Here is a 25,851-nt window from a genome sequence, read left to right on the forward strand (position 1 = left end):
ATTTCCCGTTGTTACGGTATAGCTTAGAAGGGAGATGATATTTTATGAATCGTAAGTTTTTTTTCTACCCCTTAATTTACCATCTCTGAAGTCTTGATATATCTTATAGTCTCTAGCTACAGTTAGTTGGCAGAATTTTTACTTTCTAGTGTTACATAAAATACCAGTTGTGAGATAACCACATTGATGAGTTTGATTAGATTAAGTATGGTAGATGTTTTTTGGTTGTGTTGATTCTTACCCAGAAAAGCAGAATGTAGTTTTTGTGAGTTTGTTATCGGCATTCTGGAACATCTATTTCAATATATGCATACAGTTTTAAACTTCATGGGTAATAAAACAAATGCTTCTGAATCTGTCTTTAAATTCCAATATTAGAGGTGCTGGTAACGCCTACTTAGGTGTAAAATCTTCTGTTCCTTAATATAATATTATGCCGTAAGAATTGCCATTCTAGTAGCTTATGCAAACTATCACATGTGGGAGTTAATAATACAAATATTAAAAAGTATTTTTTAAAAATCCTCTAATTTCTTGACTTTATTGAGTCCGCCTTTTATCTATTGTGAAGTTTCTGTTTACTTTTAGATATTGTTAAGATAACAACTTTTAGCACGAGATGGATTTTTTTAAATGAAGAATAGTTGTATAAAGTTTCATAAATAGTCCACAGAACAAAATATTATAGCCACATTTTTTGATTTATTTAAACGAATTATTTGGTAAGAGGAACCTCATTTTGTGGTACTAATTTAATATTTGCTCTATTAATTCTTAGAATTTTTCTCTTGTTCTGAAAGCTGTTTTTTTTTTTTTAAATAGTATAGAAAACAGATGACTGATGTTGTTTTGATTATAGTTCTGACTTATCTGTCTCACCTGGGCAGACCAAAGAACCATCCCTTTGCCTTTTTTCTAGTCATTTTTATTACTATTACTAATGAAAGAAGAGGTAAAGGTTAATGTAATTTTAATTTTTTCATTTCCACCTTTATTTAACCCCTTCCCACCCAGCATTCAGAATTCCAAGTGACAGTTGAGAGATGAACAGTTTAGTTATGTAAAAACATTTAGTTCCTTTTCCCCATGGATTTTTATCCTGGAGGAAAAGATTGAGTTTATTGAAGCAGAAACCAATAATGGTGCCAAGTTGTTGTTTCTTGAGATGTAGGAAGCAGAAAGACAACAAATACCAGGTAAGTTAACATGTTTATACACTAGAAGGGAAGTCTTAAATGAAGACTTAAATGTAAATATGCATATAGGCCTGTGGATGGATGATACACATAAATCAGTTACTAAAATCTCATTTATTTAGAATAAAACATATTTTGGGGAAGGGTTCTTAGATGTCTTTTTTTTGAGCATCTTGACTTTTTAGTAAAGGAACATGACTTTTTTATTCTCATTCTAGTAGAATTTTAAGATCAAGATTATTAAGTAAAAACTATAGGAGTAGGAAGTTTTTTCTCTGCCCTGCTGCCTGGTTGTATTTTATTGCAGAAGAATAAATGACTTTATAAGACGTAGTTTTAAAAATAATCTAGGGAGGAAAAAATTGGATTAGATTAGACCAATAATGTATAAAGTAAAAATGTTGGATAGATAATAAGCTGGTCAGTTTTGTGCAGTTGAATATTCAATGAGCAACTGACCAAGTGTATTTGTTAAACTATGACCTTGTTAAAGGAAATCCACTTCATTAAATACTTACTAAGGAGCATGCTAGGAACTATGCTACGTGCTGAAGCTACAGAGATGAATGAGACTTGGTTCCCGTCCTCAAGAAATATGGCTTAGAGTGGAGATAGATGTGTAATACAGGACAATGTGATGAGTAAAATTCTTGAACTGTTTGTACAGGTTAGGAAGAAGAGATAATTAATTCTGTTGAAAAGAGAGTGAGGGTAAAGCGGCACCAGAGAGAGGCGACAGTTAAACCTGGTTTTGAAAAATGGCCATGAATTTCCCAAACAGCTAAGGGGCAATCCAGGCTGAAGTGGGGGATAGTGTTAAAAGTTATGGCAGTGTGTTGCAACACTGGCATATTCAGCATATTGCTGAAGTGCGAAGTATGAAGTACGAGGAATATAGATTCACTAGGGCTAATCATGAAGGACTTTGTATGCTGTGTAAGGACCTTGAACTTGATTTAGCATGTGGGTGAGCCACTGAAGGGTGTTGTAAGAAGGAGTAAGTGTGTTTTGTCTAGCAGTTTAGAAAATCACTCTGGTGACAGTGAGCTGTTTGAATTTATGTAGGGGAGAAGTATGTAGGACTAAAGGTAAAATACAACTAAATGATTAAGGTGCAGATAAACTTGGACTTAATAGTGTCTTTTTTTTTGAGCTATAATTGACATACAACATTGTATTAGTTTTAGGTTTACAGCATAATGACTCGATTTGTGTATATTGCAAAATGATCACCACAATAAGTATAGTTAACATCAATCACCTTACCTAGTTACAAATTTTGTGTTGTATTTATGTGAGATGGTATTCATAAAGATGGACAAAAACCATCTTAATGGAAAATTTGTAAACCTGTTGCATGGTTTATTATTCACAGTTTATAAACCTGATTTAATGTACGTTTGACAGCTCCTGTCTCCTTTCTGATGGTAGGAAAATTTTTTCCCATTTGGAAGTTCTTGCTGTACTCACAAAATAATCCTGTGGACTAGAGGCAGTGGGAAGAATTATAAGAGTATTGTGATATTTGAAATGAGTAAAGCTGAGAGCCTAACCTCGGGCATTGAAGAAAAGGGGGTTAATTTTAGAAATATGTAAGTGGAATCTTGGGATTTGGATTTGGCAATGGAAAAGTTAATAGTGTTTGTGAAAAATAGTTCGAATAACATTGGAAATAAATTAAGAAACTAGTGAAATTAGGAGAGAGCAGGTAGGAATGGATGGCAGAGAATGTTCAAGGAAAAGGACCCCAGATCTGTTTTGCCAGGGTGCTTAGCTGCTTGAAGGCCTGGGAACGCTTAGGGGAAAGCCCTGCTTCTGGACACACAATGAATTGTGACAGTAGGTACTTTTGTGTCTATGGGGATGGCAGGAAGGGGTCAAAGCCAGGGTTCAGGTTACATGGCTTGTTTTAATGCTTTGCAAGGAGAATGTGTTCATGTGTTGTTTCTGCAATTTGAAAGTATTCTATGTGTTAGTCTTGGTGGTGGTTTTATAATAATTCATTGAATTGTACACAGGATTTATGCACCTGTCTATTATGTATGTTACACCTTTTGAAAGTTTTGACAATTAAAAAAATCATTTTATAAAAAGAAAGAACAAAGCCTCCTTCCTGACCTGTGAGGCCTTAGAACCTCGGAATTTTTATATTTGAAGAATTGAATTAATGTAAAGGAAATAAGGCAGATTCTCTTCTTATCCTTAAGATTTTCTTTTATAGTAATTAAAAAATTATTCATAGCATACTAATTCGTTTTGCCAGCTTATTTTATACTTCTTTTTCTGTCTTTTGTATAGCTGCTTCTCTTCTGTCTTGTGTTTTATAAATTAAATAATTCTTTAATTATTAGCAGTCTTCAACTAGGGGTTATCTTCCTAAATTTTGGATCTGATTAAAACTAAACAATTTTCATAGTATAATTCTATTTCTAAACTAGTTTTATGTCATGCAAATTTGGTAAAATTAAACTTTTTTTGGTGATTTTTATTTTAGCCTAATAAAGATGTTGTGGAACAAATGGAAAAATGGTAAGAGTTTAAAATTTTCTTTTTTTTTAATGACTAACTTCTACCAAATTTGAGGTAACAGAATGATTAACTATGTTAATCTAGATTTTTAAAATTCTTTTTGCACTTCATAATGGTAGAGTGGTACCGTTGATTAGGGATTACATTAGGTTTGTGGGTATCATGTGTGACAATGATTTATTTGTTTAGGCTAGCTTGTAAGCATGCATTACTTGAATGCGTTACTTATCGGTAAAGAGTAAGTAACCCTTAGACCATAATCAAAGATCCTGAGAAACGTTTCTAGAATTACAAGTTTGTTATGGAATGATAGACACAGGAGTTGATCCATGTAGAACATTCATGAATGATATCATTCATTTATTTACCTTGAAAAATAGTTCATACAAATTAATAAAAAACATTAAATTTATTAATTTCTTTTAGAAGAAAATAGTTCATACACTTTTTAAAATTTATAATTTCAGCATTCAAGAAAAAGATGAGAAGTTGAAGACTGTGGAAGAATTACTTGAAACTGGACTTATTCAGGTGGCCACTAAAGAAGAGGAACTGAATGTAAAGCATTTTATAGATTTTTCTTGTAGTTATTCAATGACCATGAAGGGGTTTCACTGTAATTTGTGTAAGATTTTTTCCGATAGCTTTTAAACTTCATGTTACGTAGTTATCCACATTTTGTGACTTTATATGATTTTTTCATTAAATTTAAGATTATATTAGAAATACAAAAATGCATAGTTGATTGTAGCTTTCATTTCCTTAATTAAGTAGTTACTGTTGTTAATGGTTTGTAGTATATACTTTCCCACCTCCACTCACGCACAAATTATAACCAAATGATAACTAGCAGACTTCATAAGTTCATGAAATAGTATTGGAGGCCAGAGAATGAGAGACCGCAGTTCTATTTTATAATTATCATTAACTAACTTGATTAGGATAGATAGGGTTACTGGAAAAAAAATAAACGATGTACTTGAGTTTAAAGTGACAAGCGGTATGCTATGTGTTGGGAGGTGTGGAAACAGAAATACTTGTGGGGATAATTGAATTAAAAATCCATTTGGCTAGCTCTAGAAGTTACAGAGCTGTAGACATGTGAAAGAAGTGAGATTTCTGGGCCTTCCAGAGAGAAAGAAGCAGCTAAAGAAAAATGACAAGCTAGTTTATTTTGAAGTTATCTATTTTTTCGGAAAATAAAAGTATGTTGTGTTTATATGTCTTTGAAAAAGGCAATAAGAACAGAAAATTCATCTCTGACCAAAGAAGTTCAGGACTTGAAGGCTAAGCAAAATGATCAGGTAATGTTTTTAGTAGATCCTGCAACCATTTTCTTTTAAACAATGGACAAACCTCTTATATTCAGACATAGCAAATCTGTTGTGTATTCCTCCCTTCTCCAACATGTTAATTTTCAATTATGGTTTTAATCTGTGCATGATTAGTGACTTGATTATCAGTAATAGAGACTGCAATGTATTGGGTGCTGATGTATCCCAGGCACTAGGTGGAGTACTCTGGATAGGATGCCATTGCTTTTTACAACAATGATAAAAGGTGTTGAGTATACACATATAAGATAAAGACACTAAATAATAGTAGAAAGCACTGTCTGAAATTAGGTAATCTTTTAGTTTTATTTTCTCTTTGGTTAGAAATATTAATTCAATAATTTCAACATTTATCTGTTGATTTTTCTTTTGGCCCACACTTACCATGATAGCTTTGAAACTACTTACTTTCAAAGTGCTTTTCTTTTTCATAATTATGACATTAAAAAAATCTAGATAGAATTAATACCTGGGTTTACTTTTCCCATTTGGATTTTGGTGTAGTGGAAAATTTAAAGAAACATACATCCCTGTTTCTGACTCATTTATATTTTGAGCAAATTACTAAGCAGTATACCTTCATATTTCCAGGTTTCTTTTGCATCTCTAGTTGAAGAACTTAAGAAAGTGTAAGTAATGACATTATTAAACTTGGTTTTTCTCTTTTGGTCCATTCTTCTTAGTGTTGATAAATCTGGTGTTGTGTAGTTGAGATAGCTGATGTAAGTTAGGTTAACTTTCACCCAAATTTTTCATTGATGGGTTAAGTTGTGCTTTTCTAGTACAATATGATGGTTAAAAAATTTATTTTTAGAATTCCATTTATTTTCTTAACTTACGGCATTGAATTGTTAATTTTCTGTTTCTGCAGTAGGAGCTGTTAAAGAACAGGTTTTATTGGATAGAGAAATCAGTTCCTTGCTTGCACCTCTTTCTGAGGTGTCTGTAAAGTTAGATGCCGTAATTGTGTGTAAGTTCTGCTACAGCTTTCAGAGCCCTAGAAGCCAGTATTATTGAGAGGAGCTTGATTCTCCTTAGTGTTCTTCAGGGTACAGATCTTAAATTTCCTGTGTACTTTTGAAGCATGTCACCAGCTTCTCCTTGTGTGCACAGGCCTCAGCCATCTGGTAGTGACTGATTAATTCTCATTTAGGAAGAGCTTTAAGTATTTTTTCCCCATGTGTCTGCAAGATATATTGCTATTTTACTTAAATGGGGAGAGTTCATTTGGTGAGTTTATTTATGATTTGGTGCTATTTTATATTGTAATTGGTGGCAGTTGGTGATTTCTACTTAAGTTTAACACTGTTTATCTAAGGATCCATGAAAAAGATGGAAAGATCAAGTCTGTGGAAGAGCTTCTGGAAGCTGAACTTCTCAAAGTTGCTAATAAGGAGAAAACTATTCAGGTATTGGGAGATAGAAAACTATGTGTTTGATTTTTCGTTTATCAACTTTAGTGAATACCATTAAATTTCATGTGTTCGTCTGTACATTGCATTTTATGTCAATTTCTGTGTTTCCATTGTCCAATCTTGTCTTGTTTTGTCATTGTCAAGGATTTGAAACAGGAAATAGAGGCTCTAAAAGAAGAAATAGGAAATACCCAGCTTGAAAAGGCTCAACAGGTAAAAATCTCAGAGCCATAGCATGATAGATTTGTTAGTGTATGTGTATTTATGAGCTACTTGGTTTTTTTCGTTACTCAGAAAAAAACTTTTAGTAGTGTGCTGTAAGTATATTGGGTTATGTGCTTAGTATTTTGCCTGATTTGAGAAAGTGTTCTTGATATTTTAATCATTATATCTTTTAACTGTTAAAAGATTCTTTCCTAAAAAGTTTTCTGTATTAATGATTCGTTTTTGTTTGCCAACATACAAAAACACTTTGGTAAATCTTTGTGTTTTTTTTTTAACTGCATGGACCATAATGTTTTGTTACAGAATATGTATTGCTCAACCTTTGCCTGTAAAACAAAGTACAGATTTCATTGGGGGATTTCAGAGGTAGAAATGGTTACTGAAAATAGTTGGGTTTTGGTGAATTTAATCTATAAGGCTTCATTGATAAAATGGTGAGATTGCATGGAAGAGATGATTAATTCATTCATCCAATAGGTTCACTCAACAATTTTTATTGAGTTCCTCCTACTTGTCAAAGCACTGTGGTAGTGATTGGAGATAATGTGTTGAATGAGCAGGGTATGATGAAAAGATCATACTCTTTTAATACATATATTGAGAGGTCATGAAAGTCTTCTCTTGGGGAATTGACATCTAAGCCAAGATCTGAAGGGACTATGAGAAGATAGTGGGGGATAAAAGGTACTATTGAACTGTGTGAGATTAAAGCAGGACCATGGGGAGTACTGTTGAGTAGCTGGCCTTGAAGACTGGGAAGGAGAAGAGCTCTGATATTGTAGGGAGATAAGTGGACAGTTTAATATTCAGATTTTCACAATTTTAGAAGTATCACATTATTTAGACTTATTCTTCATAACTGTATTCCTTGTCACCACCTCCCCTCCTACCTTACATTTTTAGTTTGTTACTCTCATTAGAGTCAAGAGAAGGCAAAATCAAAACACATCTCATTTAGGCATGAATAATTCAGATAGGATCTTTGTAATTGGTAGTGTACACATTTTAAAAATTTATCGTAAAGCTTAATAAGGTAAATTGAAAGGATTATGAATTGCTTTTTTTTCTGCCTTTTTCTTTGTATTTCAGTTATCTATCACTTCTCAAGTTCAGGAGCTTCAGAACTTGTAAGTAACGTTTCTCTAATTTCCCTTAAATATCACTTTTCCGTAAGTTAAATACAATTACAAAAATCGTAGCTTTTTATTTGATTTCAAGTAATATTTTAGGGAATATCAAATTATACCTCAAAAAGACCTCAAGAACTTGAGTTTTTCATTAAGATTTAACCGATAGGGCTTTTTGATGGGGATAGAGTGGGAAGTTTTGTATTACATGACTTATAATCTGACATTAAATCAGAATATGACCTTAAATTGACATGTTGCTCTTTGCTCACTATAAAACTTGGCTATGTATTCATACCGAAACCGTTATATAATAAGCTGTCTATACTTGCTGGTATTGAGTTAAACAGGTGATTTGGGGTGAGAGTAGAGCTACCCTACTTTATTCAATGTTTGGATTTTCAGTGATAGATGAAACTCTTTTCTTTAATCATCCAATGCTTCTTAATTTAATATCTCCAAAATCTTGTATGCCTTTATACTTAAAATATTTGTTTTTTAGTTTATTTTAATCAATTTCAGCTGTGAATGCAACTAAAATAAACTTTGGCATTCTTCAGTATTTTTGCTTTGTATAGTCCTGTAACATTTTAATTGATAGCTCTTGTTATCTTATTGTCAGGTTAAAAGGAAAGGACGAACAGATGAATACCATGAAGACTGTTTTAGAAGAGAAGGAGAAAGATCTAATCAATAGAGGGAAATGGTTACAGGTGAGAAATTAAAAACAAAATGAATACCTTTTTTATACTTGATGTCAATTCAATTCATACCTATTCTTTTTCAGGATCTTCAAGAAGAAAATGAATCTTTAAAAGCTCATGTTCAGGAGGTAGCACAACATAACTTGAAAGAGGTATAGTATAAACAGATTAACAGCATATTACATAAATAATGAGAAATCTTTATTTTACTGAATTAGAAAGCAAAGAAGTTAATGTTCTCTGAGTTGCTTTGCCATAAAAATTTTGTTGTACCATAATTTTGTTGTTATTGATGAAACAAGTTAACTTTATCTCTGTCAAGTCTGTTACTGCCTGATTTGTTAACCTAAGCCTAAAAGCATTTTCTATCCTTACATTTTCAGATGGACTCTTAAGTTCATTCTTAGGTGTCTGTTTAATTGGTATATTAATCTGTAATGCTTTAAGAAGTGGATATTAAAAATTAAGTTAAAGAAAGTTCATGTCTTTGTTTTATACATAGCCCAATTTTAAATTTACTATACATAATTATGTTTTTATTTTATTGTGAGTGATTGTGTGTGTGTGTGTGTGTGTGTGTGTGTGTTGTAGTACCTTATCTTTTTGATGTTAAAATTAAAAATGTGAATCTGTTTCTTAGGCATGTTCTGCATCACAATTTGAAGAACTTGAGACTGTGTAAGTATACTTTTAGCCAGCATTTTAAAGAGGAAGTTCTAATTTTCCAGAATGTGCTTGAATGTTATGAGTTTCTTCTAAGTCATTAACTTTCTTGTTAAGTAGAATTATAGTCCAGAGGCAAATAAGCTAAGTCTGTTTGGTAATAATAAAACAGAGGCCCTTTAAGTGCTCTCAGGTACGGAGCCTTTATCCAGTTTTTTTTAAAACAAGGAATGCAATTATTGCAAAGAGAGGTTAGATTTATTTCAAATTTAAATTATTTTAGTATTTGAAAGAATATCTTTGAATTAACCAGAAGATAATATTTGCCAAAATCTTGATAATATGAATCTTTCTATAAAAGTAATCTGGTTATCGGGGAAAAGGGTACCTGTTACATCAGTTATACTGTGCTTGAATAGTAAAAATATGAATCTGATCAGCATAAGAAATACCAGTCTTTGTAGACGTTTATCCTAGAAAATTTTTTATCCTATAAAGTCTGCTCTCTTAAACTAAATCAGTTTATAGTTGTGAGAAGGGTATCTGGACTTCATCTTTTTGGTCCCCTATACAATTTAAGAGATTTTTGCTTTGATGTGATGCCATTAGTCTTTATTGGTTTAAGAAGTGAACCTTTGAATCTGTGTCTTTAAAAGTAAGATATTGGGGATATCTAGTAGGTCATTGTCTTTACAAAGACAAAGGCGATGTCTCTGTTCTTGGCACTAAGATTGCTCATTTGTACTTACAACTGATTATCTCGGGCGCATTGTGTAACTGCCAAGGTGCTGTTGTCACATTTGCTAATAGAAAGCTTAGAGACGTTTGTGGCCTATTTGTAGTAGGCATGCAGATTACTAAAGTATATGCTTTCAGATTTATTTCTACCTCACATATTTTTTTCTTTTTTAAAAAACTAATAGAATATTTTTTGGGGGGAGCAGTTTTAGGTTGACAGAAAAATATTAAAATAGACTTCCTGTATCCCCCATATCCCTTGTTATTTACATCTTGCATTAATATGGTACAATTTGTTACCATTGATGAACCAATATTGATACATTATTATTAACGTCATAGTTTCCATTAGGGTTCATTCTTTGTCTTGTACATTCTATGGGTTTTGACAAATATATAATGACATACAGCTATCATTACAGTATTACAAAAAATAGTTTCACTGTCCTAAAAATCTCCTGTGCTCCACCTATTCAACCTTCCCTCTCTCCTTTCCTTCCTTTGTAGACGTTTATCCTAGAAAATTTTTTATCCTATAAAGTCTGCTCTCTTAAACTAAATCAGTTTACAGTTGTGCACTGGGAATACTGAAATGGCTAAAATGGGTTCCTGTACTGAGGAAATAGATAATTAAACAGATCATTTTAGTAGTTTTAAGTGTTATGCTAGAGAGGTCTGTGTTTAGGATGACAAGGTCAGTAGGATTCACTTGGGCTGGATACAGTAAGACATGTCTGTGTTGGGTCAGGGAGAACCAGATTAAATTTTATGTAGCATCTCTTCAGTACAAAGGGTTAAGAGTAAAGTTCCAGGGTCAACTAATTATGATTTTTATTTCAGATTTTCCTCCTATATACAGCCATACTTGCCTAAGAAAGAAATATTAAGTAGAAAGTAAACTGTACCAGTTTTAGGATGTACTTGACTTTAAGTTGAATAATATTGGAAATAAGTGTCTTTTAAAACAAATTTATAAGTTGATATAATATGGGGAGAAATTTGATAGGCATTGTTTCTGCTATCCTTTTTTTTCTTACAGATGATATTGGAGTCTGGTTGTCCTTTTTATGTGTATAACTAAATATAATGTGTTTGTAAAAATTCTAGGTTGAAAGAAAAGGAAAATGAAATGAAAAGAGTAGAAACTATGCTGAAAGAGAGGGAGAGTGATCTGTCTAGCAAAACAAAGCAGTTACAGGTGAATATGTTGACTTAAAATCGTGTAAATCATTATCTTTGCATGTTTTTAACACTATTTTAGCTACTACAAGAGAAAATAGAATACAGAATGACTGTCCTTTCTACCTAGACATTGGTTCTTATTCCTGAGATAATTTACTGTCATTTGTATATCTTTTGAGAAAGTGCCCATACATAAAATGTATTTGTGTATACTTGCTTTTTAAACATACGGTATTTAACCGTACATACTTTTGTATTTTGCTTCCCCTACCCACAATTAATAATGTTTTTGAGATCTTGTCAGTAAACACATTTTCATCTTTAACTTTTAATAGCTTCATCATATTCTTTCGTATGGTTGTGTCATCATTTACACAACCAATTCTAGTTTACGGATTCTAGTTTACAGATACCTAGATTATTTAGAGTTGGGTTTCTTGTTACAACACTTCTACAGTGAATATCCTTGGCCACACATTTCCAATACTTCAATACTTTTCCTTGTATATCTGCCCTTTAAATTTCTGAAAGTGAAATTTTGGGTCAAAGATTTATACAGTTTTTGTTTGTTTTTTTTGAAGAGAGAGTTAAAATCGAAAACCGGCAACTCCTCACCTTCATGTAATTAATATTGGAAGTACTTGCAGAACATTCATTTGACGTCATAGCAAATTTTAGATGCCTGCATTGCCTTGTACTACTCTTGCTCACGTTTCATGCTCCAGTAGTTGGTTACATCACAGTTTCTCTCCCTCCCAACTAGATTTATTTTAAATTTTGTTAGATAATACTAACCCTCCAAAAGTGTTTTTACTAATTTATATTCTCACCAACTGAGGGCCATTTTATTTCATCCTCTCCAACACTGACAAGATTGAAAACATTTGGTATTCTTTACAGATGGTTAGATTATTTAATTTGCATTTGATTGTGAGAAAAGTTAAGCAGTTTTCTTTTGTATATGAATTGGCCTTAAATTTTCCCACATTTTTTCTGGGTTGATTTTTTTCTTACTAATTTATAAGATCATTTTTAACATGATAAAGGAAATTAGTCTTTGTCAGATGTTAGGTGGTTTGTTTTCTTAAGTTTTTCTTATGTCGTCATTTGTATGTTTCCCCCTCTTATGGAAGTTTAAAATTTTGATGTACTCAAATATAAGTAATTTTTTGACTTTTAAGTCTTGGAGTGAAATGTATCTCTCACTCTGATCGTAAAAATATTTTCACGAAGTTTTCTTCTAACATGTGCATAGTTTATTTTTTGTTTAGATATTTTATTCATTGTAATTTAAGTTACGAGGATAGCATTTCAACTTTAAAAAATGGCTAGCCACATTATTAAAAAATCCATGATAACTGCAGTAGTTCTTGCCCCCAGGGGACATTTAGAAATACCTGGAGACATTTTTGGTTGTCACAGCTGGTGGGAGAGGGGTGCTGCTACAATCTAGTGGTTGGAGACTATGGATACTACTAAACATTAGACAGTATGTGGAGAGCCCCCCACAACAAAGTAACGTCTAGCCCAAAATATCACGAGAACTTCTCCTACTGGTTTGAAATGTCTCCCTGTTATAAATTTTTATAGGTAGTTGGTCTGTTTCTATATTCTTTTTCTTCCATCGAGACATACCCACTCCCAGGCTGGTACTAAATAATTTAATTATTCTAATTTTATAATGTGTTTTAATATAGGGCTTATTACATCCTTTTAAAATTATTACTATTTTAGAATTTTCCTGATTGGTATGATACGTGTCAAAGTTTATGTGGAAAATAAAAATCTCTGTTCAGGTATTGATATTTAATTGTTGTTTAAATAGGAGGTACAAGATGAAAACAAATTGTTTAAATCCCAAATTGAGCAGCTTCAGCAACAAAACTACCAACAGGTAGGTACTATTAGATGGCTTGCCTTTTATTTATGTGGTGAAAAATTATATAACCCATGACTGTCTATAAATACTGTACTATAAATACCCTTTGCCTTTTCATTAAGAATAAAGTATGTGTTTTTATTTATAAGTGTTTATCGAATGTCCTGAAAAACAAAGCAGTTTGCTCCGCCATATCCAAAATCTAAAATTTACAAAGTATACACAAATAATATTACTATCTGTATTCCGGCTCTGTATGTATTTGTGTGTGTGTTTTTCACATCCTCTAGAATTGCTTTCTTAGCAAGTCAGTTAAAATCCTGTAGAGGTTAGTTTTAACATATGTGTATATCCTACTACCCTTACCCCAAACAAAACATCAGTAATTGGAGAGAAACTAAGAAATGTGTGATATTATAAGCAATAGTTTACCACTATTTAAAATACTTTTTTGAGGACAGTTCTGCTTTGGAAAAAAACAATGTTTTTCTTAAAGATGTTACCAGAATATCCTTTAAATTAATTTATTTTATGAATGTATATGGATAAACTAGAAGGCATCTTGAGGGGCAAGAAAAACTAGTTCTTGTTGATGATAAGCTTATAGTAGTTTAATTTTTGGGATGTTGTCGTGCGGAGGACCCTGCTCGCTGCGCCATTTGTCGTGCGGGGCGGCCTGCGGGGTCTCTGGTCCTTCTCCCCACATAAGAACGCAGGATATGGCGAAATACCCATGGAGCCATAAGTAGGGGAGTCATATCACTATATTCTCGCTGGCGGCAGGGTTGGAGACACAGGAAGCAGGAGCCACGCTGTTTGCAACCCTCACTGATCTGCTTGCAGGCTCCGCCACCATCTATCTTCTTGCTAGCCCCCCATGTTTTGCTAGTGTAGCCACGGCAGTTATATTAGTGGCCAATGGCTAACTGGTTATAGCTGACGGCCAACCAGCCACAGCTGATGGCCATCCAGTCACAGTTGATGGCCATTTACTACCTGAACCAGCACCTTTCTATGTGAGACCAAGAGCCTGGAAACTGCTCTCTGGGGCTCTGTCCCCACAGATGTATTCATCAAGGAATAAATATATATGTTAAGGGCTATATAACCTTTACATATTATGTAAAATTAACTTTTTGGTTACCTGTAAGTTAACTAACTTTCTACTTTTTCTTTTGAATTTGTTTATGGTATTTTGTTGACTTTTGGAAACTTAATGTAGTCAAATATGAAATGTGCAGTATGAAAATTTTAAGTTATTAATTCGGTGCTTTATACATAGTAGGAAATTGATCAAGAGGTTTAAGTATGTAGTGACAATGAAGATTTTATTTAGCACTCAGTACCTTTTATAAATTTGTACATATTTTTATTAAAATTACTTGGTGACAGGCATATGGTATTTTTTTTACCTTTGGTGTTGCCTTAATTTATATCTGAGAAGAATTAATTTTTTGAAATCTTTTAGAAAGCTTTGTTTTGAAATAACATTTAACTTTTTTAATAGGCATCTTCTTTTTCCTCTCATGAAGCACTATTAAAAATGTAAGTAATAATTTTGATTCATAATTTGGGAAGTGGTAACTATTTTTATGTGCTAATCAGTTCTCAAATAAGCGATTTAATATTATGTAAATGGTCACATAATTTTTATAGTTCTATTTGGATTTCTTAAACTGTAGGCTTAGCTGTGCCGTTGGCTGAGCTAATGAATGTACCTTTTTGTGTCATTTGGATTTCTTTGAACATTTTGTTGAGGGAAATGCTGATTTTTTTTCAGGCATTCCGAAAACACTAATCAAATTAATCTATACTTTGAAGACCACTTATTTAAAGTATGTTACTATTTCTGACATAATTGTAGAATTGAATGATCCAAATTTTGGTTTAGCTTCTGCATTAAAAAAAAGAAAACTTATCAATAATCTTTATGGCTGCTCTCTTTTAGAGAGACTTTTGCTAAAATATTTTTCTTTTATTGTTGGCCTTCATTTTTCTCTAAGAGGTTACATTTAAAGTCATTTCAGATAAATGTCAACCACTTCAAGAATATTAGGTGATGAAAGTAATCTAAATGTTACTCCATCATGATTGGTTTTCAGGGTTGGTGGTTTACTAGTTTAGAATTATTTAATGTTAAATTGAATCTTGAGTTTATATAGAACAAGAGTAGGCAAACTTAGGTCTCTGCTTCTTTTCTCTTTTTTTAAAACAATTCTTTAAAAATGTAAAATCAGCTTTTGGCTTTTGGGCCATACAAAAACAGACTGTGGGTCAGATTCAGCCCTAGTTTACCACCCCCTTATTGTAGAGCCTTATCCTTAGGGAACAGCTATTTGTTGTTCAACTTGCTACCTAAGCTATTTTCAACGATAACAGAATTGAATTGTGAATCTTTCCCATTGCTTTATGCATTTCTGGGATATAACTAACTCATTAGGTAGGAGGAGAAAAACATGAATCCTGAGACTGTTACGAAAATGACAAGAGAAGACCCACCTCACATTAATAGCATACTTTTGTTGTGGGTTATCCACCTAAAGAAAGTCACAACTGATTTTATTACCTCTGGGAGGAAAAAATATATTTAAGGGAATGAATGCTTCTACATCAATTTTCACTCTTTTGAAAATAGCTACTTCACTGCACCAGATCGAAATAACTACATTATAGCGGTTCGTGTGTTCATGAACTGTTTCTTAGGGGGTGATTTTTTTTCTTTAACACAAATGTCAGCATGTCATATTGTAAAAGATTATTTAAAAAATTACTTCTATAAATTAGAATTCATGGATAAGCTTTCTAAGGTAACAGCTAAGCTTAAAGAGTTTGCATTTTTCAAAGCATCTACTTGCTGTTTTTATTTTGTAGTAACAAGGATTATATGCACTGTTTACCTAAAATATGGCTATATGTATTCATGTTCTGGTTTAGAATTTCAGAAAGAGAGAAAGAAATAACGGATCTCCAGAATGAGTTAGATTCTTTGAAGGATGCTGTTGAACACCAAAGGAAGAAAAACAATGTAAGCAAATCTTTATCAGAGTAAAAGTGGTTTTTTGTTGTTGTTGTTATTTCACTGAAATATCATGGTTCACAATTTTTTAAATCTACTTTCACGTTAGGTATTTTCTGAATCTTGTAAGAAAGTACTCTTGTGTGTGGATTTTTAGGATTATTGGGGTAATTTTATTGGAGAGCAGATTTTTTTAATGAAAAGACCAATTGGTACACCTCTGAATATTATTTTAAATATTGAAGCTACAATTATAGCTTCAGATTTAAAAAATTACGAAAATACTGTTGACTTTCTGTTGAACTTTTATTTTGAAAAATTATTCTTTCAGCTCAACATTTTAAAATCAAAGTTTTCCTTTTATTTTAATTGGGCTAGCCTTTTTGTAAACCAAAAGTAATGCCAGTGTTCAGACTTACTATTTTCAATAATGTCTTTCAAAACCTTCTGGAACTTCCCTTTTTTAACTGAGAAATGGTTCAAATTTTGGTAATTGAGCATGTTAGAGGTCTGAGAACCTGAATACATTTAAGCTTAATGAGAAAGGATAGTACCCTAACAAATATAAATCCTAATACTCTTACTGAACAGATAAATAGTGAATTAAGGTGAATTTCTTAAGTTTTCTGTGACCGGAAGGTGATACCTGTGATTAGAAACATACTTGCTAGAGAAGGAATTTTTGCACATAAAAGTATGATTGCTAAGACTGAGCAAAGTTAAAAATGTTATTGAAATCTAAGGAGATACTGATAGTAAATCGATAGTGTTTTCTAATGAAAGTAAAATTTTTCAGAGTTTGCACTAATTTGTTAATTTAACAAATCGAAATGTTCATGAACCCCTGAGTTTGTCAAAATTAGGTATGTTAATTGCCCTTGTATGTTTGAATAATGTTACTGTACTAACAGCATCGCTTGGCCACATAACCTGAGGTGAATTTGCGAAAATACTGCTAACATTGTAACTGTTTTCTTACTGGGATTCTGAGATAAAGAAGGCATAGTAAATGCCAGTCTAATATAGCAGCAGCAGCCGCGCTGGAAGCATTGATGTGTGTGAAAAGGGCCAGGACACTGGAAACCAGCAGATTTCAGTGTCACTCCATTCTAGTTCTGCCACTTCATTTGCTGTGTACACTTGACCAAATTTCTTAACCTACCTGAACTGTGGTTTCTCCATCTATAAAATGGGAATAAGTATCTCTTAGGGTTGTTCCGAGTGTTAATGAGAATTTGTGTGAAGCGCCAAGTGCATTATTGGGCACATAAGTAAGAATTCAATAGATGGTGATTATTGGCTTTCTATTTTTTGTTTTTAATCTGTTTAGACTTTTAAATCTGAAAAATAGCAGATTATCCTTTTTATTTGTTAATGAAATGCTGTTAGAATAGATCTTTCAGACCTCTGTTTCCAATGACCTCTGTTTATCTTCCAAGAGACTGTTTTATAGCCTTCCAGCCTCCCCGTTTGCCTTGATCAAGTAGCTCATACAGTTCTTGTCAGGTTGCTTCATGGTATATACGTTTGACCATGCCAAGAAAGATATGGAAGCACAGTGAGTTACTATGTCATTCCTAGGTAGACTTGAAATGTGTTAATTCAGTAAAACATATTTAGAGAAATGTTACGCTGCAGTGGAAAGTCCCACAAGTGATATTAGGCCTTGCTTAAAAATCACATGTAAAGCTTTTTGCAATACTTGTGTGTTTATTTTTAATCTTGGTTTGTGTGTTTACTTTTGAATGCTTTCTCCTCTGTCACATGGGCACAATAATTACTTTAAAGCTGGCATATTTGGTGCGTAAACTAAAACATGGGAAGTGGGCATCTTTATTTTCTCATTCAAACTTCTAAACATTGCTTTTTATTTTTTTTGCTAATGCACATACTTTCCCATTGAAATGATTTTGCAGTAACCAGCATTTAAATGCAGTGCAAAATATTGATGAAGTAAAAAACAAAAATCTTTCAATAATGGATAAACTGAAATCATTCTTTCTAAAAATGATTAGGACCTTCGGGAGAAAAACTGGGAAGCAATGGAAGCATTGGCATCAACTGAAAAAATGCTGCAGGAGAAAGTGAACAAGACTTCCAAGGTTGTAATGCTGACTCCTAGAAACAATCCATTGAACTGAGAAAATCTGCAGCTTGTCTTAAAATCAGACTAAAGCATTTAATTATACTGCAATTTAAATATAAAATCTCCTTATCATCCTCATTTATCATCTCTGTCATCTCTGCTTTTTTCATCTACTTGAAGCTTTAATTTTGGGCATGCTAGCTTGTTGTGATTACCTGATTGAGCTTTGGTGATGACTGCTTTCAGCTGAAGAGTCTTGGGAGACCTATCTCCATGGAAGCTCTTGTCCAGATAGTGTATGCCACTTGGGTTGGTTAAGAAAACTGCAAAGAAAACCCGAGCCAAAAAAATCTAACTGAATTAAGTACATTTGAACATGTAGAGTGTACCTACAGTGTATAGTGAACTCTTCCAGGGTTTTGGGGGCACACCCAGATGACTCAGACAAAGTGGAAAATGGTAAAAGTCTTAAGAGGCACAAGGAAAGGGTCACTTCTGGGTGTGTTATTGGTGATGGTTCCTTAGGAGAAACAGAATTAAACTTTAGGTTTTGAAGTGGCTGGATAGTAATGATGCACGTGTTATGTTTAGTGTGGAATATTAATATAAGGGATAATTCTCTTGGCCAGAGTATGTAAAATACTCCTGAAACACTTATCTCCCCATCTTCAGTGTGGTAAAGGATATTCTCCCTGAGTTCAAGTTCCATGGGTTTGAAGATTGCTAATGAATTATAAAGAAGTAGTTTTCAAAGATTGAGGGGAATGAATGTGCCAGTTCAGTCATGCATTTTGAAAATTCCTACCAAGAATCAATGTGGAACAGGAGTATTGAATTTTACAGATGGGTTAATAAAGTTCGTTAATTACATGTTTCAGTTCAGTATTCTATAAGTATTTTTTGTGCCAAGGTAATCTGTTGAATTTTAAATGCAAGTCTTAGTGACATTTGAAGGGTATTTAGAGTTTTCATAATTTTTTTAATCAATTATATGTTTATAGTTATATTTCCTTTAGTGTAATGGAAATTTACTTACATACCATTCATCTGGCCCTAACTTTCACTGAAACCTAAACTTGAGACAGCTGGCAGATATTGAGACAGAGAAATTTAGGCCAGGTAGGGCATTGTTGTTGCACTGTGAGTGGTTGCAGTCAGTTCTGGCAGCAGTGGGCATAGTTTCTGCTTGTTTTTATAACTGTTTTTGACTGGTAAGAGCTACCTTTTAGCTTTTATTTTGTTAAAGAGACTGGGTACCTAGGAAGTACTGATCTCTGAATATCATGCCATTCCTGCAAGAGGTTATATGCCACCTTTGTTTGATAGGCATTCTTGCATATTATGATTTCAAAAGAAAGCTAGAATTTATCTATGTTTCATCATGTGCTTGGTCATGAGTTTAAAAATTAATTCATATTTCAAAACTCTTCACCAAGTACATGATAGATAGCTTCTTGCATAGCTAGTAACATACAGAGGACAGAATATATAATAAATATATAGTCTTTATTTCTAATGGGATCTATTAGGTTGGTGCAAAAGTAATTGCACTTTTAAAGGTTAAAATTATTGCAAAAACCGTAATTACTTTTGCACCAACCTTATAGATAGTTCTCAGATAGCATAGGTGATATTGATTGACACAGGACCACAAGTTGTGCTGTAAGGAGTAAATATTCTTGAGAAGCTACTATAAATGACAGGTGCACATGAAAGATAATTTACATATTATTATATTACACTTAGATAAAAATAGTAAGGAAATTATTATACAATTTTCAATATTGGATCTTTTTCAGGTGTTAAAAGTGGAATGGAAGTTGCTATCCACAACCAAACTACTATGTCAAATGAAAGCCTTTTAGCTAAAATTGTTACCACAGACTAAAAGCAACTTCTCATCTTTGTGCATCTTGGTTAAAAGTTAGACACTTAATTTCCTTTAGTTAGATTCTTTTTCCCTTGTGAAGTTTTCAAAACACTTCTGTTCCAGTGTCTCTTTTTCACATTTTCTTCAGCGATTGCTCTACCATTTCTATGGTCAGATCATAAAAATTACCTCTTTATTGTCTCTGAATTGGCATTTAAACATTTTCCTTGAATGAGTATCTTATTTTACGCAGTTAGGTGGGTGTATTCCTGAAAAACAGTAGACTTTATTGAATTATTGACTACTCCATTAAAACATCTATTTTAAAAATCCTGCCACTAATGCTGAATAAAGTCACAGTTTTTTGTATGTACAGAATATGATTAATCTCTAGATTTTATTGAGTAACTTCAGATTTTCATGTTATTAGGTTTTCTTAAATTGAAGTGTGTGCATCTTAAATCTGTAATAGATTTCCAAGATCATATTTAAATCGTGGGGGAAAGATAGGATTGAGATCTTTATAGCTTGCTTGCCTTCTCATCACCTGTTGAACTCACAAATGTTGTTTTGAGATGATTTTCTTGGCTTGGTTTAGATGTGCATTTTTATAGGTGTCAGGTTTTTGTCTTGTAGAGATAGTTTGAATATTAGATTTTTATTTTGGCGTGTGAACAAGTCATTACCCTAATTTTGACAAACCGTGGTTTTGAGTTAATTGATACCATTAGACTTGAATTTAAAATCACTAAATTTAGACATGCGTTTGTAATACTTAACTTTAAATTTACAGCTGACAGAGTCCATACACAAGTGTCAGAAATTGTCATCTTGATGCTTGGCATTGGCGAAGTAATATGCCATTAGTTTTCCCTTTTCTTTTTTCCCATGTGTACCACACATCAAATTTTGTCTCCCCCCCCCCACACACACTTTGTTTAGCATAAGTAGCTTCACTTGACCTTGAAGCTGGAACTATGAAAGTTGCTATTTTAATCCTTTGGCTTTATAGTCCATCAGTGATGCATATTTTTTTTGTAGAGAGATTTGCCAGCCAACAAGCCTGTTATGTTGTCCAGATGTATACTTTTGTGTGTAGTTTGTTTCAGCTATAGAAAGTGTTTTTTTTGTTTTTTGTTTTTTTTGTACATGTAGTTTAAAGTTTCAACTGCAGGAAGTGTATTCTGGGTTTTTGTTTGTTTGTTTTTAAATTTCTCCCTGGAAAGGCAAATCACTTGATTTCTAATGGCAAGGAAAGTGTCAGAATTGTCAGATGTCGCCTTGGCTTGATTAAGATAAAATATTATTTGTTATTTAGGATGCTTTAGAGATTTTGCAGATTTTTTCTTATGGAAGTATTTTGACATTTATAATGAGAAATTTTAATGTTTGTCACTATTAAGATGAATTTTTTAAAAACTATGACTTTTTCCCTTCCTTAGAGCTTAAAACACCATACATAGCCTTTTTAAAAATGTTTAAATTCTGTAATCTTGTAAGTTTGATTTGGTTCATCTTCTGCTTTAGGAAAGACAACAACATGTGGAAGCTGTTGAATTGGAAGCTAAGGAAGTTCTCAAAAAATTATTTCCAAAGGTGTCTGTCTCTTCTAATTTGGTAAGACTTATTTATATTTTCAAGCATGACATCTTTATCATTGTTCAGGAAGTTGTGAATGAGCAGCATTTGTACTCTGTGCTTGGTTTCAATAGTGCACTAATTCCTTGATTCCTTTCCATTTTTAATGTAGGGTGTTTTTGAGTAGTTAAGATCAATAAATTGATTCAAAACTCATTTCTGTTTATTCAGCTGATACTTTTGTATTCTACAAAATTTATATGAGATATGTTATTTAGAGGATTGTAAATGAAAGAATTCTTAATGGTTAATAAACCAATAATGTTTTTAATGGCTTTATTCAAAATATAACTTAATTTTGAGTGATCGCTTCATAGTTGTAGGAAAACTTTATTTTTTAAATTAAACGTATTTAATGCTATGAATGAAGCTCTTTTATTTCAAAACTCAAGATTTTGGTCTTCAAGTAAAAGTCTTGAAGATAATATAGAACACTTTGCTTTACTTGAGGTTGTGTGTGTTTTAAGTAGAAGAGAACAGTTGCTTCGATTCAGATAATTAATACAGTGAATATTTGAGGTCAGAGAAAGTCAGTGAGTATGCATGTAGTTTCCTAAAATGATGATGTAGGTCTTTCTTATTTTTAATGGAAAATTGTGTACCTACTCAGAGAATAGCATAATGAGCCTGATCTGCCCGATATCCCACTTTAACAATTACTGATATGTAGCATAAATCAGTAACACAAACAGTCTTGTTTTAGCTCTTACTCTGCACTTCTAGATCATTTGGAAGGAAGTCAAACATCAACATTTTTATCTGTAAATATTGCGGTATACATATGTCTAAAAGATAAGGATTCCTTTAAAAAAACGATTACCGATTACGTGTATAATGTGCTCCTATGTATAATGCACACCCATATTTTTGGCCTACACTTCCACAGAAAAAAAATCTTTCGTTTTAATTTTTTAATTCAAAATTATTTAAAAAATTTTTTTTTAATTGGGGAGTATTGGGGAACAGTGTGTTTTTCCAGGACCCATCAGCTCCAAATCAAGTCGTTATTTTCAATCTAGTTGTGGAGGGTGCAGCTCACTGGTCCATGTGGGAATTGAATCGGCGACCTTGGTGTTCGCCAACTGAGCCAACCAGCTCTAACCAACTGAGCCAACCAGCCGCCCCTAATTCAAATTTTTATTTGTTTCCAATTAGGTAGTTGTTTTTTGTATTATAAAGGAAATTTAGCATATTGTGGTACAAAAAACTTTATACAACAAATAATTATAAAACACAAGAACAGATACAAGGTCCCAGAAATTTTATGTACCGGTAACAAATTTACGATATTTACACGTCATTGAAGGCCAAGAACTCTTCATCATTGCAAATTCGTTGTAAGTTAAACAAAACTGATTATCATATTCCAGGGTACTATTTTGCATATGGATATTGTTACTGATTTCTAGAGTTACACATTTAACTCATAAGCATAAATAAAAAATTAAAAACAATTATACAGATACGGAATTAATACTACCCATATATAATGCATATCCTTATTTTTCCTTTGCAAATTTGGGCAAAAGAGTGAGCATTGTACATGGCAAAATATGGTACATTTTTTAAAAATCCTTAATTTTATACATTTAGTCAATACATTTCCCCATTGTCATAAATTACCTGTTTTAATGAAATAATAACTACTTATTGTAGGTTGTTTTAGTCAGGACCCAAATAAGGTTAACATTTAATCCTTTTAAGATGTCTCTTAGATCTTTTTTATTACGTTGTATTTGTCAGCAACTCCCCACCCCCTTTTTAAAAAACCCGGTGGTTTCCTATGTGTTTTCTCACTCTGGATTTGGCTGACTGCATCCCAATCATGCCAGTATGTACTTTATCCTTTGTGTATTCCATAAATTGGTAGCCTAGAGGCCTGATTTGTGGGCAGGATGAGGTAGGGGCAAGACAACTTCATGGGCAGCGTTGTGCACTTCCATCAGGAGATGTATGAGGTCTGCTTGTCTTTCTGTGGCCGTTGGAGCTTCTTTAGGCTGGCTGCCAAATCCTTTGACACAACCCTGCTAAGCTTTGGTAGCGCCTTTGTTTTGTGGTATGATGAGATGTTCCCAGTTTATCGTCTAGTATATACATTTCCTGCCCCAAACTTAGGATCAGCTATTTCTCCAAGGAGCTCTTGGCTCTTTCTGTGGGTGATAGGTGTGGTGTCAGTAAACTTAATGGCCTGTTGTACGCGTAAGTCTGAGTTTAGCTGCCTGTTCTCTTAGATTATATCTCTGTATAGTCTGCATTTAACTTGCACAAGAAGCAAAGGATGTTTTGTTTCTGTCGGAACCACTAAGGATATATTCAGGTTTGATCAATTAGTAGATACCTACCACTGTGGGTTGAACTGATGAAATAACTTGCATTGGGCAAATATATGAATACATTGCCAGATCTAGTGTTGTGCTTATGTTAATCTTAGAAGAAGGGATTGTTATTCATAGAGTTCATATTTTTTCCTTTGTGGCTATACCTGTTTTTATTTATTCCTGCTTTATATTTTATTACTTCATGGAAATGAAATTTGGGTATTTATTTTGCAGTATTTTAGGAACCAAGAGAGTTAATGATTTATAATTTGTGTTCTTTAAAGATTGTGTAAGATCACCAGGATTAAAATTTCTAATGTAACAAATTCATTGTTAACTGCAATGTTATCTACCTTCAACATCCAAATCTTTTCGACACTAAATATTTATAAATCACTGTAAGACATGGGTGATGATAATGATTATGGCTTTTGTTTACCCACTTGTTGAAAGTTGACTATTTCTGCATGTATTCTGATTTAAGAAATATATTAAACTTTCTATGTGCTACGTAGGGTCTAACAGTTTAGGTTTCAAAGATATGAAAGATAATGAGGTATTTACCTTGAGATAAGGTGATAATTAAATTTAATATGACAAGATGATATAATTAGTAGATATAAAAGGGCTTTTATTCATGAAGTAATTTTTTTTATCATAATATTTCCTATTGCTTTTTTGCTAAGCAAATCAGCATAGGAGACATCTAAATTATATGACCTAGAAGGTTTATAAACTTTAAAGAACTAAATCTGTTTTTCAGCTGACTAATTTATATTGAATCCCAGTATTTGAAGCTAAGTGGGATTTTAATAGTGTCCATTTAGTCTTGGTTCACATTTTTACATGAGGATGTAATTTTGTTTTTAAATAGGAGAGGCTTTTTTGACTAATTTGTGCTATAGGGTACTATACTATTGTACTATGGGGTGATTTCAGGATCTAATTTTTTTGTTTTCTATTTTGATTTGAGAGTATAGAAAATCCTGATTCAGCTACATAACTAAAGCTTTAAATTAGAACAGTTAATAGAAATTTCACTGTTCTTTTTTTCTTGGATTAAACTAAACCAAGGACTTAAAAGAGGAATAAAAGGAAATTTGATTTAAAGTATCTAACAAATATCTGAGTTTAAAATTCAGAGAAGAAGTATCAAAAATATAGACTAGAATAACGACTTACGTTTGCATCACCGAACGTATCAGGACAAACAGAGTTTTTGTTGGTTGAAACAAGTAAATGTTTTTGTATTCTTATCATTTCCCATTATGATTTTAAAAGCACTGCATAACGCATCTTTCTTTTGAAGTATTTTCAGAATCCCTGCAGCACCTTCATAGAATTTGAAATCTTCTAAATAGAGCATCTTCAGTTAAACTTTTAGTTTATGAAGTCAAAATACTTGGTTTCAAGAAATGGTTCACGTGAAAAAACGTTTTGAAAAATTATTCATTCTAGGTGTTTTAAAGATCAAATCTATTAGTTCTGGTGCTAGTAAGTGGGAGGGGCTGGATTTGAGCCCAGATCATATACGTATAAGTCCGGAATTCTGTTGCAAAATCCTTGATCTGGGTAAATAAGATTTAATTTTGATGGTAGTACATAGTATTTTTAGTGTTTATTTTCAAAGCTGGGTTATGTGCAACTTGCAACTTATATTCTTTCTTGAAGTTTACAGAGGGGTGCTGTTTATTTAGCTTTCTTTAATAACCATCTAGTTTGGTTATTTAAAATTATTCACCTGTTTCACTTAGGTACTTTTTGAAATTGATTATTTTTACTTTTCTTCTCTACAGAGTTACAGTGAATGGTTGCGTGGATTTGAAAAGAAGGCAAAGGAATGTGTAACTGAAACTTCTGGTTCAGAGGAGGTTAAGGTTCGTTTAAGAAATGAAGTATCTATATTTTAACCAAACGTGGAAAAAAAGAAG

The 25,851-nt window shown here is 32.7% G+C and overlaps 1 protein-coding gene across 16 annotated transcripts in view; it reads left to right on the top strand.

Moving 5' to 3' along the window:
* KTN1 (kinectin 1) overlaps positions 1 to 25,851 on the top strand; it is an 89,092-nt gene that overhangs the window by 48,740 nt on the left and 14,501 nt on the right. For 8 of the 16 annotated variants that reach the window (XM_081049882.1, XM_081049871.1, XM_081049884.1 and 5 more), the window contains 17 exons: positions 3,691 to 3,725; positions 4,193 to 4,283; positions 4,961 to 5,029; positions 5,651 to 5,688; positions 6,378 to 6,468; positions 6,619 to 6,687; positions 7,789 to 7,826; positions 8,449 to 8,539; positions 8,614 to 8,682; positions 9,171 to 9,208; positions 11,039 to 11,129; positions 12,939 to 13,007; positions 14,500 to 14,537; positions 15,927 to 16,017; positions 18,024 to 18,110; positions 21,492 to 21,581; positions 25,717 to 25,797. In XM_081049882.1, coding sequence (XP_080906008.1) covers positions 3,691 to 3,725; positions 4,193 to 4,283; positions 4,961 to 5,029; positions 5,651 to 5,688; positions 6,378 to 6,468; positions 6,619 to 6,687; positions 7,789 to 7,826; positions 8,449 to 8,539; positions 8,614 to 8,682; positions 9,171 to 9,208; positions 11,039 to 11,129; positions 12,939 to 13,007; positions 14,500 to 14,537; positions 15,927 to 16,017; positions 18,024 to 18,110; positions 21,492 to 21,581; positions 25,717 to 25,797 — 1,176 coding nt within the window. The remainder of the gene's footprint in view (positions 1 to 3,690; positions 3,726 to 4,192; positions 4,284 to 4,960; positions 5,030 to 5,650; positions 5,689 to 6,377; positions 6,469 to 6,618; positions 6,688 to 7,788; positions 7,827 to 8,448; positions 8,540 to 8,613; positions 8,683 to 9,170; positions 9,209 to 11,038; positions 11,130 to 12,938; positions 13,008 to 14,499; positions 14,538 to 15,926; positions 16,018 to 18,023; positions 18,111 to 21,491; positions 21,582 to 25,716; positions 25,798 to 25,851) is intronic. The other 8 variants (XM_081049873.1, XM_081049877.1, XM_081049872.1 and 5 more) reach the window with 3 other exon arrangements.

Source organism: Rhinolophus hipposideros, assembly GCF_964194185.1.
Source record: "Rhinolophus hipposideros genome assembly, chromosome: 5".
NCBI lineage: Eukaryota > Metazoa > Chordata > Mammalia > Chiroptera > Rhinolophidae > Rhinolophus > Rhinolophus hipposideros.